At 31.9% G+C, this 20,115-nt stretch overlaps 1 protein-coding gene across 1 annotated transcript; it reads right to left on the bottom strand.

Annotated features, from left to right (window-relative positions):
- Positions 1-6,141: 6,141 nt before the first annotated feature.
- LOC122196054 (zinc finger BED domain-containing protein RICESLEEPER 2-like) lies at positions 6,142-8,007 on the bottom strand. Its single transcript, XM_042898375.2, has 4 exons — positions 7,779-8,007; positions 6,592-7,293; positions 6,296-6,502; positions 6,142-6,197 (listed from the first exon to the last, which is right to left on the bottom strand). The coding sequence occupies exons 1-4, from the start codon at positions 8,005-8,007 to the stop codon at positions 6,142-6,144; spliced, it is 1,194 nt and encodes a 397-aa protein (XP_042754309.2).
- Between the last annotated feature and the right edge of the window lie 12,108 nt (positions 8,008-20,115).

Genomic DNA, 20,115 nt, shown 5'->3' with positions numbered 1-20,115 from the left:
TCATAGCATAACATAACATAATAGTTAGACCCAACTGGTCATCATAACACAACTATCCTACCATATAGGTAAGAGTAAGTGAGAAGACTCACCTGATACTGATAACACAAAAACCTAGCACCCGAACTATCGGATCTAGACTCCACCTAGTCAAGAAAATAATTAACCCTAATCAATAATTAAGTTTCAAAAACTCACTCAAAAATCCACAATCCCACGCTAAACCTTCTAAGGGAAAAAGGACCATTTTGCCCTTCACATGGTCTAAAAACCCTAAATCTTGACCAAGGCTCAAAGTCAACAAAAGTCAACACTCAGCGCGTACGCTGAGCGTACCACAATCTATGTGGGGCGTACATCTTGGATCAGCGAATAACGGGGCTTGGACCGGCTCCATGGGGCGTAGCTAGGAGTACGACCAATGTACTCCTTCTATTCTTATTTCTACCAACTTGTGTCTTAAACCCTTAAGACATTTATTCCCAACCACAGGTCTGGCCATTCCATGACGTCTAAACCCATAAAGTTATCATCTTTAAGACTTTGCATGGCTAGGAAAGTCCCAAAGCAACATTCATGAATTCCCAACACATTCTAATCCATTTTGGTCATGCATGAACTAATGGAAGTGGCCGAGCTACCATTTTTATGCATCCATAAGTCCTATAATACATGAAAGGACAACTACAAACCCTTAGAGTGCCCCAAACTTATAATGGTCAAATCTTTGGGGACAAAACCCTTAAAACTTCAAACATGGAGATCTAATGAAAGACTTGCCAAGGTGCAAACTTTATACCTGGAAATGATGCACAAGGAGGGGAGTTTTCTGGATCTACAAGCTTGTTAACACCTTCTCATTCTTCACTAGCTTCCCTCTTCAAATAAATGCACAAAAAACACCCAAATAGACTTGCAAGGCTCACACAGCACTCAATCTTGGGATTAGGGTTTAGGAAAGGTTTGGAGGTTGATACGGGTGACCAAAAAGGGGACTTAATGTTCTTTAAATAGTAAGCAACCAAGAAATTAATTAGAGTTTTGGAGTCTGGGCTGGTACGCTCGACATACTAGCTAGCCAGGCACGATCCATTCTCTGCATGGATACGCAGCACGTACCCTTACGTATGCCCGATGTACGACTAGAATCATAAGACTTTTCTTCCAAGGGACCAAGCGTGCCATTTATAATAAAGATGCAAGAAATATAAGAATTCTAGAAAATCGGGATGTTACAAATTGGCTTTGTCCGCCGCAACTCGAACCATCTTTCTTTCTCGCTACCTTTCTCCGGACTTCTCTGCTGCTGGTTGCATGATCATCGCCACCGCCGCCAGTCTTCTCCTTTTCTACAACGGAATCACCTGTGGTTTCCACTTCTTCTCTCTTCTTCTCTGACGAGTAGTTGATGTTAACCGCCACTGTTAGTGCTCTACCACCATTGATGCTGCTATCTTCATCTAGTTTTTATGTTTTCTTCTTTGTTTATTTTTCAAATTTAATCATCATCACCCGATCAAACTGCAGAGTGATGTTAGTGCTCTACCACTGTTAGTGCCCTTTAAGGTTTAACCATTAGGCTTTATGTATTCTCTATTCTTATGTAATTGTCTTTTGAGAATCAATTAATCAATTATCTAACATAACTAATTCATTTATAATAAAGGGCCATCCAGAATGCTTCTACCCCCGATATACAATATACGTAGTTTGCTCAATACCCACAACGTCAACTTTTTTAAGACGGAATGTAAGAATTTCAGATACCATCTTATACATGCACCCAGGGCCGGTCCAGACGGTGGGCAACCCGGGCGACCGTCTAGGGCCCACGTCTTCAGGGGGCCTAAAATTTCTAGGCTATGTGGTGTATATATATAAAAAAATTATTACCTAAATGATTTTCAAGCCCTAAAATTGGTTCAAACTCAAACTAGGTCAAAAGATAAACAATTCGGCTTGGTTTTTATTGCTAATTGAACACGTTTATAATGAAAAATAAATGATATTTTTTTAATCTTTATTATATTTGTTTTTAAGAGGCATTATTTTTTATTTTCAGCCTGTACCCATATACGTTTGGACCGGCCTGCAATAGTGCATGCACCCAATGAGTTGACTCGTCTAAAGTCTTCCAAATGTACAGTATCATTCACTTTCGGAATCATTGAAATGAATGATGCATTGCATCTCCCCGACTAAAATTTCCTGTCATCTCATTTTTTTTGCAAAATTAAACACACCGTCTTTAATCGTCTCCTAATTTTTTATATAAATTTGAATGTAAATCCATCCGCCCCCGAGACTTTTTCATTTCCGCAGCACCAAATCATTGAATTAATCCTCAAATCCTTGAATAAGATTGAATTTTTGGAGCATATTCAATGAAAGCTTTTGAAAGTCAAATATTAAAAATAAACTTCATGACATGTTTTTTTTATTGGACCGAATAAACTTATGGGTCAATAATAAATCAACCATTTTATTTCAGTATTTTTCTACGTTTTATACAAATAACTTGTCTATCCCATAGTGTTCTGTTTTATTCCCATGATTAAACTTCAAACTTTTATTATTCTTTGACTCTATATTTATTAGTATTTCTTTGACAAAAAATTTACGGGTATTCATATGAGACGGTCTAATTTTGTGAGACCGTGAGACCATTTTTTTTTTGTGAAATATTCTAATATTCTAATGTTTATAAAAATTAAATATGTGTAATATTCTAATATTCTAAAACAATGATTTGAACATATTTTACATTGAAATATTCTAAAACATATAATATTAGAATATAATGCATATTCTATTTTTACGAACAATAGAATATTATAATATTTCACTAAAAAAATTTGGTCTCATAAAATTATTTCCGTTTCAAATGAACTTATATATATATATATATATATATATATATATATATATATATATATATATATATATATATATATATATATATATATATATATATATATATATATATATATATATATGGCTAGAGTATAATGTGGATGATATCTATTGTGTGGTCGTAAAGATAATTCTGGACCAATATATGAATAAAATTAATGGTCATGATATCTATATATGTGTGTGCGCTTCAAAATAACAATTACATCAGAGGAATTTATAAAATATTTTACAAATATGAAACTTAATTAAATTAAATGTTATGTAAAAAACTGTTAAAAATAATCATTAATTGAAAAAAGATATACATTAATAAAAAAGACGACAGCTTGAATTATTTGTCAGCCCGACAAAGAAGCAAATTTGAAGGCTGGATCTGATGTGGATGACCTGGACGGAGGCCTTGATCTAGAAAATAGATTTGAAGGCTTGCAATCGGCCTAAGGCCCAATATACACGATTGGGAGCCCACGAACACGGGTAAATGTATAAATGTATAATGTATAAATTTACTTTAATAGATGAAGGTTTTTTTTACCATATTATCATTCAAATTTTATCATTTTATGATTATTTTGAATTAAATTTTTTTTCACATGTCATTTTAAGAGTTTTTCTATTTTAATAAATTCCACATAATACTTTAATGTAATAATTACAAAAATATAATAATAAATAAATATCAATTTCATTAATGGACCTACCTTTTTATTTCTAAATTTCTAAATTAAAGCTCATTAGTTTATTTTGTTTGTTTATTTATATTTAAAAGATAAAAAAATCAATTTTGATAATTTATTATTTGTTTTTGTTTTCTTATAAATCCAAATTTTTTAAATATTTAGACATTTATATTTAATTTTTTAATTAACCCATGTAATACATGGGTGTTACACCTAGAATATAATATACGTGTTGATAAAATAACAAGAGACTCTTTTATGTTTATGTTACGTAGTAATGTCTAAAATCACAAATTGTTTCAAGTTTAATTTAGAGTCATTTACACAAATCCTTTATGTGATTTTGGATAATTTGTAAATATCTATCTAAAATTTAAATAATTAATTTTTTTATTAGGATGATCTTTATTGTATTCTTTTGTTGCGCTAGAACCAACTAAAAATGATTTATTTATTTATTTCACCTTTTGTATCATATTTTCAGATATTCTTGTAGTTAATAACTTTACAAAGTTAAATGGTTCATCTCTTCTCCTATCCCTTCCCCCACTCTCTATGGTATAGGCAGAAATTTTGTATTCATTTTTGCAACTCGCTAGATATATCTTATGATATCATCGCCTAGGTGAATGAAGAAATTATAGGAAAATATTTACTTCTTAAATCCCCATGAATGTAACTCCCAAATCGACTTCTTATTCCTGTAACACTTCCTCCCATGGATTTAAGAAACGGAAATAGAAGTCAATTTGGAAGTTTATTATACACTTTTGTTGATATATATTCATAGATATACAAACTTCAGGTTATATTTATTTATTTTACACTTTTCCTATCCAATGTCACTCAACTTGGTTTTAGTCTATCTATTTATCCAAATTTACTATGCATTAAACAAAAGTAAGATACATATATTTTAAATCTTTAGTCCTCACTATCTTCAGTTCACTCGAATCTTTAATATAAGGCTTAAAATCAAGAATCTTAGTATCTTACCTCAAGAGTCAAGAATACTTGAAAAGATGGATTGGGGAAAACTTTTTCCCAAGTGTCTTGCTACTTGAAAATATCGACTAGGGAAAATATTTTCACAAGTGTCATGCTACTAAAAAAGATGGATTAGAGAAAAAAAATTCTCACAAAACTTTCATTCTTGAATCGTAAAGATATATTTAATCGATGGTTAGGATCTTTTAGTTTCTTTGAGAATTATCTATATTGCGATTTTCCCAAAAATGTATAAATCTTTAAAAATTCCCTAGTTTGTTTGTTTGTTTCTTTAATTTTTTTAAATAACCCATTTAGCTTAAGGATTTCAAGTAATGGTTTCATCACCTCATATGTTTTTTTAACATACTATGTCTAATTGCTTTGTTGCTTTACTATCAAAACTTTTCTAGATGGTTTTCGCTTCTATCTTATCCAGTGATCGTGATTGAGGCCAACATACAAATTGATATATTAAATGGGAATTTCGTTTTAAATCATTTTCCTTGCATCCTTATACAGTTATACTACTGCAGGTTGAGGAATGGACACCATTGTCTAGAGTCTAGACAAATCCATTTAGTCTCTTCAGCCTTTTTCTTTACCTACATTACTTATTAGTTGTTATTAGGGCACTCCATTTTCTTTGCAATCAAGGAATTACTTGGTCTTGGTGAATACAATGCCAAAATAGTTGTTTATGTTTTTTGGTATTATGAACTTATTTATTTATTTATTAATTTTTTTGTTTTTAATTTTATTCATGACAATGGCCGGCCGATAAGATCAATGATGTGTTTATTCAACAAGAATACTTCATAATTTTACTTCTTGGCCAATAGACAAGGTCTCCTTTTGTTTTGTTATTTTTTTAAGAGAAAAAGTACCATAATAGCTATTATTTTTCCAATGTTTTTCTAAAACTAAAAATTTTCAAAATTTTCAAAAATAGTTATGATTTTTGCGTGCGATCCGAAAATCTAGATTTTCTCGGGTGTTGCGATTTTTTTTGTCAACTTTGAACTTTCATAATTTTTTCTAGGGATGAACAAAAGGACCGAACCAACCGGAACCGGCCCGAACCGAACCGGACTGGACCGGACCGGGGAACCGGCTTCGGCCAAAATCTAGAACCGAATCGGCCCGACGGTTCTACCGGTTCCGGTTCCGGGTCCGGTTTTTGCCGATTTTTCGATTTTGGAACCGGCTACCTTCAATTTTTACGAAACACATTTAGTCCATTTTGGAACCGGCTATATTTTGATGTATTAGCGACTTAAAAAAAATAACAAGTTTCACCAACATTCAAACATTCAACATTCAAGTTTCACCAACAAAAAAAATGACAAGTTTCACCAACATTCAAACATTCAATATTCAAGTTTCACAAAAAAAAAAAAAAAAAAAAAAAAGAATGACAAGTTTCACCAACATTCAACAAGTTTCATCAACATTCAAATTTCCCATACACTTTCAAGTTTCAACATTCACAATATACTTTCAAGTTTCAAAAAAAAAAGTCTAATATGTGTATTCTAACATTTCTTTGACATTTTGACTAATTCCCCGACCTCTTCCCCGTTAGCTTCAAGTTGTGTATAGCATCCACAATGTCTATATATAATACAAAAGAAAAACGTTATTACTTACTAAAATGTAAAAAATACTAATAAGATGTTAAAAATAAGATGTAACAAGTAATAGTGTATTACCGATAGCGAGGTCATCGTCAGCTAACACATCGTGCACTTCGTCGTAGTCATATATAGGCAAGCTACTCTTTCTTAGCCAATCTTGAGTGCATATTAATGCCTCCACAATCACAACGGAAAAATTAGTACGGTAGTCGGTAATTACTCGACGACCGTTACTGAATGTGGATTCGGATGCTACGATGGAAATTTGCATCCCCAAAATATCTATTAAAAACAAATTAGTTATTAGTGTATAATACACGACACAAATTTATAAATTAAAAATGTAAATTAGAGTAAAAGAAGGTCGATACCTCTTGCCATTCGAGCAACGATCGGGAACCGCACCGTGTTATTTTCCCCCCATGTGAGGATATCATATCCTTTGTCAAATCCGATTGGGTCCTCGTTTAAGTATCGTTGCAATTGACTTTCTGACAAAGTCGAGGGGAAACTTCCCGAAGTCATATAGCTTCCAAAGAATTCGTTTTTGTCATCAAAATTAACAACTTCTTCGGGAGTTTCTTGTTGAGACGATGAGGTCGTGTTTGACCTTTCCAAGTATGTCTTGAAAAACTTGTCCAGTTTGCATTCGATATCAATAACCTTTGCACATGCTTTGGATTCTATCTCATCAACATAAATCTTTTTTTCTTTGTTCTTGGCTTTAAGCATTTGGGTAAAAACAACTTTCATAAACTTTGACTTGCATTGGGGATCTAACAATGTCGCAAAGAAGACATAATCACTTTTAGTATCATAGTCACCCCAATATTTGTCATATTTATTTTTCATATCTGGTACCATAAACATAAAATCCGGGTTGGTTTCATGTTTCCTAAGATGTTGCTCTATGTCTAGGATCTCCCGGGTATACGTATGGAAGATAGACTTTGTTGAACACGAAAATTTTTCAGTTTTTTTCTTAAACTTTTCAAGGAACTCCATCATCTTTTTAATCATCTCAAAATCTGAATGTGATGGTACCCTTCCAACAGTTTTCAGAAACATTGGATCTACAAAAAAGAACAACAAAATCAACTTACGTTTTATTGTTGTTAGAAAAAAAAAATCAGATTTGACACCCTTCCTTGCGGGGCTTGTAACTCATTCAAATTTTAACCAAATCAAGCGTTTTTATAGTCTAAATTCAACTAAAAATCCTAATCTACATGTAGGAAAAAGATTCAGGTCAAAACAAGTTAAATTGAATGAGTTATGCACATTTGAACAACAAAATCAGATCGCGTTTTATTGCTGTTAAAAAAAAAATCAGATTTGACACCCTTCCTTGCGGGGCTTGTAACTCATTCAATTTTAACCCAAATCAAACGTTTTTATAGTTTAAACTCAACTACAAATCCTAATCTACATGTAGGAAAAAGATTCAGGTCAAAACAAGTTAAATTGAATGAGTTATGCACAATTTAAAATTTGGACAGATTGCTAAAGAAGTAAATATTGCTATTTTTATTGCTGAAATATATTTGATTTTATTTACCGTGATGGCTATATTCGAGAAATGCGTCTTTCACATCGTATGCTGATCTTAGCAATTCAAAGGTAGAGTTCCACCTTGTTGGAGTTTCACCACACAAAAACCTTTGACTTTCTACAACTGCATCCTTCATGGCTTGTTTAAAGGTCTTGATCCGTTGCGGGGAGGCACTAATGTATTTCACCGCATCTTGTAGGTTTTTTACATGATAAACTTCGTGTTTTAACCCCATTTTCACAACTAGGTTTATGATATGAGCCATACACCTAATGTAAAAATGTTTTCCATTCTCGTAAATACCCGGTAGTTCTTTCACTTGATTGCCGCGTCAGTTGTCTTGGCATTATCAACGACCATCGTCATGACATTCTTCATCCCCCACTCGTTTATGCAAATTAGCAACTACCGGGCCATGTCTTCAACTTTGTGAGTATCAACCTCTCTAAAGTTGACTACCCTTTTGTGCATGACAAAATCTTCGGTAATGAAGTGGGCTGTGACAACCATATAATTTATCTTTTGACACGAGGATGTCCACGTGTCGGTTGTCAAGTGGATGGCTGTTTTGGGGTTGCTCAAATGTTTGTACAACTTCTGCCTCTCCATTAAATAGAATGACACAACATCACGAGAAATTTTATGCCTTGAAGGCAATTTCACCCTACCATTGAGGGCGTTTACAAATTCTATGAATGCCTCGTTTTCAATGAATTTAAATGGTAGTTCCCTGATGGTGAAAAAGGCCTAGCAAGGCAATTTGGATCCTAGTATCATCATGTTTCCATGTGTATACATGACCCTCACCATTAGGAGCTTTCTTAAATGACAACTTTTGTTGTTTGTTATCAACTTGTTTCGGTATGTTGTCTGGATTTAACTTGCACCCATTAAAATGCTTGTTTATCGAAGTTGTCCCATTCCGGTTTGGATCCGCGACTAGTAAATGTAAACAATAATTACATTCGGCCCACTTTCTTTCAATTCCATCGTCCTCCTTTATCCATTCTATCTCGAAGTATTTCCAAACAGGAGTGGTATAATTATCTCTACCCTCACCTCGTCTGGTTGGGTTAATTCGGTCCCTTAACTCCTTTTGAGTCTTTTTTTTTGTTTTTGGGTTTTGGTTTTGTTGGGTATTTTTCTTGTGTTCGTTTTTGTGGTGGTGGTGGTTTTTTTGTTTGTGTTGGTTTTTTTGGTTGTCTTCGTTTTTGTGGGGTTGCAAATTTTCGTTTTTTTGAAGGTTGTTGTTCTTGTGGCTCCTCTTCTTGGTTTGATTCATCACTTGATATAACATTCCATGCCGGTGTTTCTTCTATATAATCTTCTTCTGAATCTTCTTCATAATCCTATATTCTCAAAATAAAACATATAATAAGTCATATTACGTTTAAATGCTGAAAAAAAAATATAAAAAAAAAAAATCAGATTTGACACCCTTCCTTCCGGGGCTTGTAACTCATTCAAGGTTTAAGCAAATCAAGCATTTTTATAGTCTAAATTCAACTACAAATCCTAATCTACATGTAGGAAAATGATTCGGGTTAAAACAAGTTAAATTGAATGATTTATGCACATTTGAACAACAAAATCAGATCACGTTTTATTGCTGTTAGAAAAAAAAAATTCAGATTTGACACCCTTCCTTGCGGGGCTTGTAACTCATTCAATTTTTAACCAAATCAAGCGTTTTTATAGTCTAAACTTAACTAAAAATCCTAATCTACATGTAGGAAAAAGATTCAGGTCAAAACAAGTTAAATTGAATGAGTTATGCACAATTGAACAACAAAATCAGATCACGTTTTATTGTTGTTAGAAAAAAAAAATCAGATTTGACACCCTTCCTTGCGGGGCTTGTAACTCATTCAATATTTAACCAAATAAGTGTTTTTATAGTCTAAACTCAACTAAAAATCCTAATCTACATGTAGGAAAAGGATTCAGGTCAAAACAAGTAAAATTGAATGAGTTATGCACAATTCAAAATTTGGACAGATTGCTAAAGAGGTAAATATTGCTAATGAGCTAAATGCTAATCTTACTTGGTCATCAAAGTATTTTCCAATCCAATTAGCCGGATTACCATCTTCAATATTGGCATCATGAACATCCGAGTTTCGGTATCTTGATGATGGTACATTTGGTAACCCATCCAAATCCTACATTGTCAATTTTACACATTAATTATATAACAAAAGTACTAAACAAATTCGTACTTTTGACAATCTTACATAATTACATTCATACTATAAACAATAAACTAATCAAACAAAAATCTTGCGTGTATGTCTACAAAGTACATTGTTAAATGGAGCTTAAAACATGAAACATATATTATATGTACAACCTTTCATCCGTAAATGAGTACTCCACTATGAGACTATGATCAAGAATCAAGATCTTTTAATTAAGTAGGGATAAGAATGCATATATTTGGAATGGAGACAACAAAAGCAAAGAAAAAAAACTTGCATGCATGCCATTATTTGGCGAATCATTGAAGCATTGAAGCAAATATTGAAATATGTAATCTTAACACATGAAATATAAATATATGCTCTTACTTGATCTTCATGAACATCCATAGTTTGAATCATTGAAGATGAAAATCAATGAATGATGATGAAGAATTGAAGATCGATTGAAACTTGGAGATGAAGAATTGAATGATGATGAAGAGATGTCGTCGATGGTAGAATAGCCAGTAGGGTTCGCCAGTTCGTATCTTCGTGACTTGGGGAGTTGGAATCACGATTTTTTTTGTTACGTCCGACTAGTGTAAGCAGAAGTCCAAGCGACAGCCAAGTAGTCAAGGGTTTTATCTAGTCGGGCCGGTTCCAACAGTCGGTTCTTACCGGGTCCCGGTTCCAAATAATCACGAAATTGTAGTATAGGTCCCTGCCCGACCGGTTCCATCGGGTGCCGGTTCCAGGACCGGTTCCGGCCGGTTCCCCGGTCCTTTTGCTCATCCCTAATTTTTTTCATATGTATTCCGTTTGAGCGGCATTTTTTTCTTTTTTTAATTGTGTTCTTTGTACAAGAGCTTTCCATGAACATATTACATTTCAAATTGAATGTCAATAAATCATACTTTTAAGCTCCAAAATGGGTTACTAAATGAAACAAAAAGCTTCAACTTTGAACATTCATAAATTTCGCGTAGGAATTTTGTTTGAGTTGAATTTTTTTTATTGTGTTCTTTATAACAAAGATTACCCGTGAACATTTTACACTCCCAATTTGGATGTCGAAAAATCATATTTTGTTTTAGCTCCAAAGTATGCTATATGGTCAAAATTATGAAAAAAATTCATAACTTTCGTATATGAACTTATAACCATCGCACCATTTGGCTTCTCCCAATCACGATGGTGATTCACAAAAAACTAAAATAAAAAAAACAAAACAAAAATCACAGACAACCTAGATTTTTGTAGGTTTTGACTTCTGGAAATTTAAAAAATAAATTATTTTTTGAAAAAGTATCACAAACAATCTAGATTTTTACAGGTGGTGACCTATGGAAATCTTATAAAGATTTACGCGCCACCAAGATTTTAATAGATAGTGGTTTGCGAAAAGTAGGGTTATTATGGTTATTCTGATTTTTTTTTAATTTTTTTTAGAGGTTGACTATTATGGTCATTTCTCTCTTTTTAATATATTGTTTTTATTTCAACATTAAAATGATCTATTATATGGAAATTATTTATTTATATCTTTCTATGTATCTATGTATCTAAGATTGTAACATTTGTCATATTTAATATAATTATTTAATATGTGTTGATTTCTTTGTAGTATTCTTATCGATCATGTTGTATTTGTTGTTTCCTTGCTAAAATGATATCATTCATGACCAATAGGTATTAAGTTATTGTAATATTCTTTTATTGTTGTGTATTTCTATCACACTATTTCATGTTCCAAGAGTTTGTGCGTATGGATTACAGATCCTTTGGTTCCTTTATATCTTGTTAGTTTTCTATCAACTAATCTTACATCTTTAATAAACTATGGTTGAATCATCTAATGTTTGAGTGATGTTTTTCTTTCTTTCAAATTTTTATTATTTAGTTGTTTTACTGGTCGGATGTGTATTTTATTTGTTAAATCTATTTATCTTATGAGTTTCTTAATGGATTAGGAATCCAATCTAATTTTTTGTTGATTTTCTAATTTATTTGTTGTTTTGGTCACAAATAAGCAAATTTTTTATTTTTTGTTTCGGTGATAATCATGTTGAATTATATAGCGAAATAATTTGCTCAAAAATTCTTAAGCATTGTTAGAAATTTATCTTCTAGTTATTGTGTTTTTACTATGTGCAAAATTTGCATAGTTTAACTAAAAGTCTTTTATGACCTTGTTTCTTTCCAATATTGGTTTACGTAGTTGAACTAGAAGTCTTTTATGACCTTGTTTCTTTCTAATTATGGAATATTGTCATTCTTTTATTATGTAATCGTATCATTCTTTATTAAGCTAGATTTTTTCTTTTATTTTGGGAATCTTATCAATTTTTAATATGCTAACTTTTTTTTTGGAACTGTGAAATTATATTAATAATTAAACAAGAAGTTAGAAAAAACTCATTACAACAAAATAGAAGTTTAAGTAGGGTTGTGAAACCAATAACTCCACCCAAGTTGAGCTTTGTTATAGCTATTAGAAATCCAAAACAACATCGTTCCAAAAAGATAGGAATTACGAAAACTCTATAAACATTATAAAGTAGTCAAAACCACTACATCAAAAGTCTTTTGTTGATATCCCCTCAATGGAACACAATCAGACCAAGAAAGTAAAAACTGCATAGAAATCTAGTCGGAAGGCGAACTCGCCACCAAATAGCAATACAGCTCCATAAACCAGTCAACTCATTACAAGCTGCGAAAAGATAATCTATGATCTCAATAACACGTAAGCACACATATACATAATCAATTTCATTTCCACCCAGCTAGAAGTTCATTGTCGAATACAAAATTTTATAACTATTGTTTAATTAGAGACTTTCTATTATTTTTATAGAAAATTGTTTCTAAAGTTTTGTTAGAAGTTGATGTTATTGTTGTAACATGTCAAGATTTGAGATTTTAGTTAATTTTGTGTTATTCTAAGGAATATAACTTATATAAATTTATGTTTATTTTGTTGAAAAATATATAATTTTTATATGTTCAACTTATACCTAATTAGGGTTTATTACTTATTTGCTTTTGGAGTCTTCGGTCTAACTATATTAGAGAAGTTCTCCTTTGGGCTCTTCATCATTTGCAAGAGATGTCCATCACATGATCTAAGGATCAAGAGGTATAATATCTTTCTTTTAATTTGATTTTAATGTATGTTGCTAAAACTAATAAAACCTAGATTCTAGGATGCACCTGCACTTAGGTGAATATTTTGATTATTCCACTGCCTTTAGATAGTGTACTTGATGCAGTAAATCTCCAAGAATGATATCAGAGTCAATAGGTTTTTGTTTTTGACATTATTTTGTCAAATCACAAAACTGAAAGAAACATGCTTTGTTGCAGGGTGTGTCTTACCCACTCCTGGACGCGTCATGCCTGCCAGTTTTTTTTTGAATTTTAGATTTTTCCTTAACGTTTCGAATTTTAGGATTAACCCTCTTGATTAAAATATTATTTTAATTGTTTAAATCTGAATATTCAAATAAAAAATTAGTTTAGAATATAATTTCCTTAGAGTTTATTTTGAATATTAAATTAATTAAAGTTGAATAATATTTAAACTTGAATTAAAACGTGGATACTTATCTTGACTATTATTTAATTAGAGAGTTTAATTTTGAATATTTAAAGGGATTAATTAAATTTTAAATAATGTTTAATAAAGCTTTAAACCAGAATACTTAAATGGATTTAATTAAGACTTTAAATGTTATTTAAATTAGAGAATTAAATTTGAATATTTGAAAGAAAATATTATAAATATAAAATGTTTAAAGTTTAATATATGATATAATTTACTATACATATGACATGTGTAATCACATGTTAATTAAAAACATTTTCATCAAATCAAAACTAGACATACCCACTATACTGGTTTAAAGAGGTCTCAATGATTCTTAATGATGTTGGTTTTTAATATGCTTTGCGCTTACCTCCCTCGCCGTCTTTTATATTTTGAGAATGGAGTTACCGAAAGGGTTCGATTAGATTTTGTTTTTCAAGATTAAAAGTATTAATGAAGTGATAATTTTTATTCATGTTTTATATGTTTAAAAGCGTGAGTCATGTGTTATCCATGAAAACACACATTTTATTTATATTTTGATGATGGAGCATGTGTGGTTAACATACACTTCATTGCAAAAATATAAGTTAAAATAAGAGTCGCTCGTAAAATTATTCTATTGATGGAGCGTGTGTGGCTAACCGACACGTTAATGTGAAAATAATTTTTGCGTCGATGATTGAGCGGTTTTTCATGGTTGATTCACCATCTACTCAGTAATCCGTAGCATCCCCGTTACTGAATCGAGATAAGCACAATTGAGATTAACATGCCATTGAATTTTCAATGAATCTTAAATGATCTAGGAGTTTCATAAGAGATTGTAATTGAAAAAGTACATTACCTACGTAAATAACTTTGTGGTGTGTTTACGACATCCCTTTACACATCACAAAGCCAACTATGGATCCTATCCTTAATCGATAATTTCATTTAGGGTTAATAATTATATTAAGGATTAATAAAATACATTAGAATGAAATTGATATCGAATGATGTCTATACATAATCCACTAAGATTTACTGCTTTAAAACCTCGATAAGGATTAGATGGTAAGATGATCAATCTAGTCAAAATTCATATCTTGAGAATTGTTCTCATGAATGAATCGAGAAGTAATGCCTATGAGAAAGATCACCCTAAAGATCCCCCCATCACTATATTCAAAAATTGTATGAAACATTATTAAACGTATCTTTAAAGATAAATGGAATCTTGTTTAGCTAGAGGTTGATTATGGTCAACTAGCTGACATGTACATATAATAAGTTCATTCTGATTAAGATATGAAGAACCTTGAAATGTCCATAAAGGAGTTACATGGCATGATTGAGCGTCATTTGGAACTAACATGGCCGATAGTAGAAACTCTAACTTTAAAATATCATGAACTTAAATGTCAAAAAGCAAGAGAGCCAGTTGTCCATAGGTATAAGGAAATTAGTGATGATACACCTAATCTAGGCACAAATGTCAAGGACAATATGAAGGCTTGTTCTAAGACATGTTCTGATAGGCTAATCGTTTTCAAAATAAGAAGAAGGACTAATAATGCATAAATGCCCAATATGTCTGATAAATAAAACCGAAACGTTAAGAAGATGTTTTTGATCATGGATTAAGAGACCATGATACTATCCATAGGATAAAACGACATCTCATTCTCGTAAATGTTTAGCCTACAATCAGATATGCAAATTCATAATACCATTGGAACATTACTTCCAAATCCTTGAGTATTATACTAAGGATAAAGTACTGAAATTCACAAAGAGTGTGAAGTGATTGAAGTAATGGGACTAAAACATAAAGAGGAAAGTTTGATCATGAATACTGAGCCCTTGCTATTATTCACAAGATTAAAAGACAATCATTGTCTCAAATGTTTCAGTCTATGATTTATGATTGAAATTTTTTATACAAAGTCCTTAAGATTGTTTTGACTTGATTAAATGAAGAACATTTTTTATATGTTCCTATTTAAAAGGAAAATTCATGAAATTTGTGAATCTAATATAGGAAATAATTCCAAACAAAAATCGAATGTTTGAATATGGTGTACTATTATGAAATCATCTTCTCGAATAAGGATTGTATTACCAAAGATCCAGCTGGACAAGATTTTGGAATTCATTTGACTACAAGTCTTATGATAAATGCAAACCTTATTTTTCAAGAAATATGAATATCTAAAGGAGTTAGTCTAACTAATTGTCCATTTAGATTTGGCCACAAAACATACTAATTCAATACACCAAAAAGTTTCGATGGAATGTACTTCTGAAATCATAATCTTGTTAATATGAACAAGAACTGCATTACTAAAGAGCTAGTTGGATAGGATTTTGGAAATCATTCAACATCAAGTCTTGTGATTAATGTGTACGTTATTTATCAAGATATATGAGATTTGCATCACTAAGTGAATTGAATATCTTTGTTGTAATTTTTTTATAATAATTAACCCATTCAAATTAACCACAATACATGACCAATTTCGTATGAATGTGAGCATGGAACCTTTTTAGGTGTCTAGAGCTCTTGTAAATCGAAATTAAGGGTCAATTAGGCAAGAGGATGAGATACTCAAATCCAATAGGGATAGTGAATATTTTAGCCTAAACCACAACGATCATTTAAGCAATTATGAAAAGGTTTCATAAGTTGTCTCCACCCCAAATACTGCCACATGGAGTATAATTGGAGAATCAAAATCATTTTTTGATTTAATGAGTCATAGTATGCTTACCAACAATTAATCGATTATACCATGAACATGTGTTACAAAAGTCCTTGGTCTTAAACCAAGTAATAGGTTCATGAGATACACTAAAAAATGTGGAATAAGGGTTCGTCCTTCTCTAGCATATTTGGAAGTCTACGATTATGAGGTTTATGCTCGTCGTAAAGCGCTCAACAATCTAGGACTTAGAATGAGACTTATGTTATCTAGTTGGACATCCCGATAAAACCTTTTGGGTAATTGTTTTACAAACCTTTTGAGAACAAATATTTGTTTCTCGAAGGGAAGTCCTTCTTAAGAGGTAGCTAATATCTAAAAGAGTTAATGGGAGTCATACCGATCTTGATATGGAACAAGTCAACCAGCGAAGAACCTAAGGTTGGTCCTAGCTTTCAATTTGAATTTGAAAAAGGTTATTATGCAAACCGACATAGCTGAAACTCATCATAACATGAATTAATAGAGGACGTTATAGAACTAGTCATATATAATATATATTATTGAGGAATATGAGTCACTGGTAGATGACAATCAGAGTGGCTAGCTATCGGAAGTCATAGCAGACCCTAAAAGGTTGCACGATGGAAAAATGACATGAAGAGAGAGATTATGTCAATATAGGTTTGGAACTTAGTTGATCAAGCACTTAGGCTTTATCATTGCGTGTCATTGGATCTTCAAAAGGTAACAAATATGGATGTGAACACACATGTATTCAAACCAAGATAGGATTGTGACGAATGTGTAAACTTATGAAGTTCATTTATGAATTAAGACAAACATCTCGCATAATTAAATCCTTATTTTAATGATAGAATTCAAGGAGTTTTGAATTCCGAGGAATGAAGGTGGACTATAAGTACGCCAAAATCTAGTGGGAATAATTGGAATCCTTGTTTCAATAAGAAATTTCAAGGAGTTTTGAATTTTGAGAAACAAAGATGAGTCATATATGTAAATACTAGTGGGAGTACAATTTTCATCATTGTAATGTATTTGGATAATACACAATTCATTAGAAATAATGTTCTAACTTATCAGGTATACCGATTTTGCTTAGCTTGGGGATTGATTTACCTTGCATAACGTAAGAGAAACATTACACGAGGATCTATCTGAATAATTCATTGGATTAAACTAGAAGCATGGAATCTCGAGACTTAAAACATCTAGGAAGTTCTTGATTATATAATATGGTTTGACATTTGATCAATGATAATTTCCCAGTTAAAAAGAGAGAAAGGGTGTTCTTGTAAAGAAGGATGTTCCACGTCAAGCCGTTGTTGGGAGCAAGAGAAGAAAGGTAGGTACATAGGTGATTGACATCGAAATATTTGATGGGAAGGAGCCACATGAGGTGAAGAAGAAGGTGGATTCTATGATGTTTTCTGTAAATTTTAATGAGCCGTAGATATTTTTCATAAATTTCTTTCAACATTTCATTATCAAATGAAAATTAAAATCATTGTTTATATTATGTAGGAAGTTAAATAATATTCCTAGACATATGCGAAGAGTAACAACAATTAACTAAACTAATCAAAATTCCACTACAAAGCTTTAGTTCGAACTCTCCAACCATAGATACAGGCGACACACGTCTATTCCCATGACTAGATTCATTTCTCCATGCTTAAGCTTCCTTCTTTCCTTTAGTCCCTATAATACAAAACATTTGTGAGTACTATATCCAGTATCAAGAATCCATGAGTTAGAAGTAGTAGTATTATGAAGTTCGACCATATAAGTACCTGAATTGAATCTAGTTGCTTGAACCTTTCCATCCTTCAAATGCTTCAAGTACTTGGGGTATATTCGTTTCCAATTCCCCTTGATTCCATAGTAGAAACTCATTGCTTCTTTTGGATCACTCACCAATAGAAATGACGTCTCACCTTTTCCCTTGTTTCTACTTTAGGAAACAACAACTTTCCCTTTCCACTTGGAATGGGAACACTTCCTTTTTTGTTCCCCACCATTCTAAAAGGCGAGCACTTAGGATTGAGGTGTAGCATGAACTTTCATCACTTCGAATTTAGAATTTTGGAGGAGATTATAGAGTTCCATCAATGTATTTTCCATAATATTCAAATGATAACTTATGATGAAATTACTATAAGAACTTGGAAGAGAACCAAGCACAAGATCCACTGCTAGGCTATTATCGAAGATGACATTGAGGTTCTCGAGTCGGTCAATGTAGCTCTTCATTTGTTTAAAATGAGCACACACTGATCCACCTTCCTTGAGCTTTCATGATGTTAGGACAACTTCAAATCGTTCTTGCCTTGCCCTTTGCTGAAACATTTAATCCAATTGGAAGTTACTTTCATACGCCTAATTGTTCTCGAATGTCTTTTGAAGATCCGAGGACATGACAAAAATCATGATGTAAGACACCTTTTTCGAATCATATGTGTTTGCAGAGCCGGCCCAATACATGGGTGAGTTGGGCGGAAGCCCAGGACATCAAGAAGGGGGAAGGGCATTATTTTAGTCCATAGCGTTAAAATTATAGGTTTTTGGCTCAAATCTTTCAGCATCTCCTATCAGTTGTGCCGCTTCTTAGGAGTCCGATTCTATCTTTCCAATTGTCGCCTAGAAAGATGAAACGTCAGGATGTAGAAGACGAGGGCTCAATTGATTTTCCCAATCGTCGATTGGCTCTTATTCGCTTAGAAAATCTATTTTTGTCAAAACCGAAATTTCTATAAACTCTCCTCTCTTATCTCTCAATTTCTATAAACTCTCCGCTACTGTCTCTCGATTTCTATCAAGAACACAACTTTACTCTTCCGATTTTTATAACTTTACATATATTTTTCATCTATGTGATCTAGTACTCATCAGAGTTGGAATGGAAGTATTCTTCTGTTTGGTTCTTATTATGGATGATTGTGCCACACTTGCTATGGAAGTGCTCGGTTATCAATTTGCAGCTTAGCTTTTTTAGATGTCATTTTTTTTCTCATCTAGTTTTTCGTTTTTGGCTTTGTAATTTACAGTGTAATTGTCACCGCATTTTGGTTGCTTTAGCTTTTAAAGGTTTTTTTTTCATTATGGACCATTCTGTCCTTGATGGTCTAGCCCCTGCACATAGATGTGTATTTAGTTTATGTTGTTAATTTGAAGTGCCCTAGAGTTTGGTTTAAAAGCATAAAAAAAATATAGATTGGTTGGACAATTATACCCTTGGAATTGATGCCCCTATGAGGCTAATTACGTTAAATGGGTGCTGCTGCAATTCAAAAAAAAAATTTGTTCCTTGTTCCCAAATTTGATAGAGGATTTATAGAGTAATTGTTTTATTTTTGAGATTATATTACAGATTGTTGATAGTGGATTTAAAGAGTTTGTTTCATTTTTGAGATTATATTACAAATTGATGATAATGGATTTAAAGAGTAATTGTTTTATAATTTTGATATAATATTGACATTTAAGATAGTGACATGGTAATTTGTTTGTCACAGTTTTAAACTTTTAAGAGAAATTAAATATCATTCTATTTTTTATTCCTACAAATCATCCTACCCAATTAAATAATGACATGTGTAACATTTAATGCTAATTTAATGATATTTTAATACATCAATATGTCATGTCATCATTTAATTGGGTAGGAAAAGATTTGTAGGAACAAAAATAGAAAGATATTTAATTTCTCAACTTTTAATGTATCTAATTTCTGTTTTCTTTTCTTCATGGTTTTGTTTGACTCGATAGTTTTTATTTTTTTTTATTATTATTTTTTTGTTAAATCAATTACCAAACACCTACAAATCAATAAATTATGGGTAACTCTAATGAACTTGTTGAAAATATTA

The sequence above is a fragment of the Lactuca sativa genome, chromosome 9 (assembly GCF_002870075.4).
Source record: "Lactuca sativa cultivar Salinas chromosome 9, Lsat_Salinas_v11, whole genome shotgun sequence".
In the NCBI taxonomy this organism is placed as follows: domain Eukaryota; kingdom Viridiplantae; phylum Streptophyta; class Magnoliopsida; order Asterales; family Asteraceae; genus Lactuca; species Lactuca sativa.
This window is presented reverse-complemented; position numbering and strand designations above follow the sequence as displayed.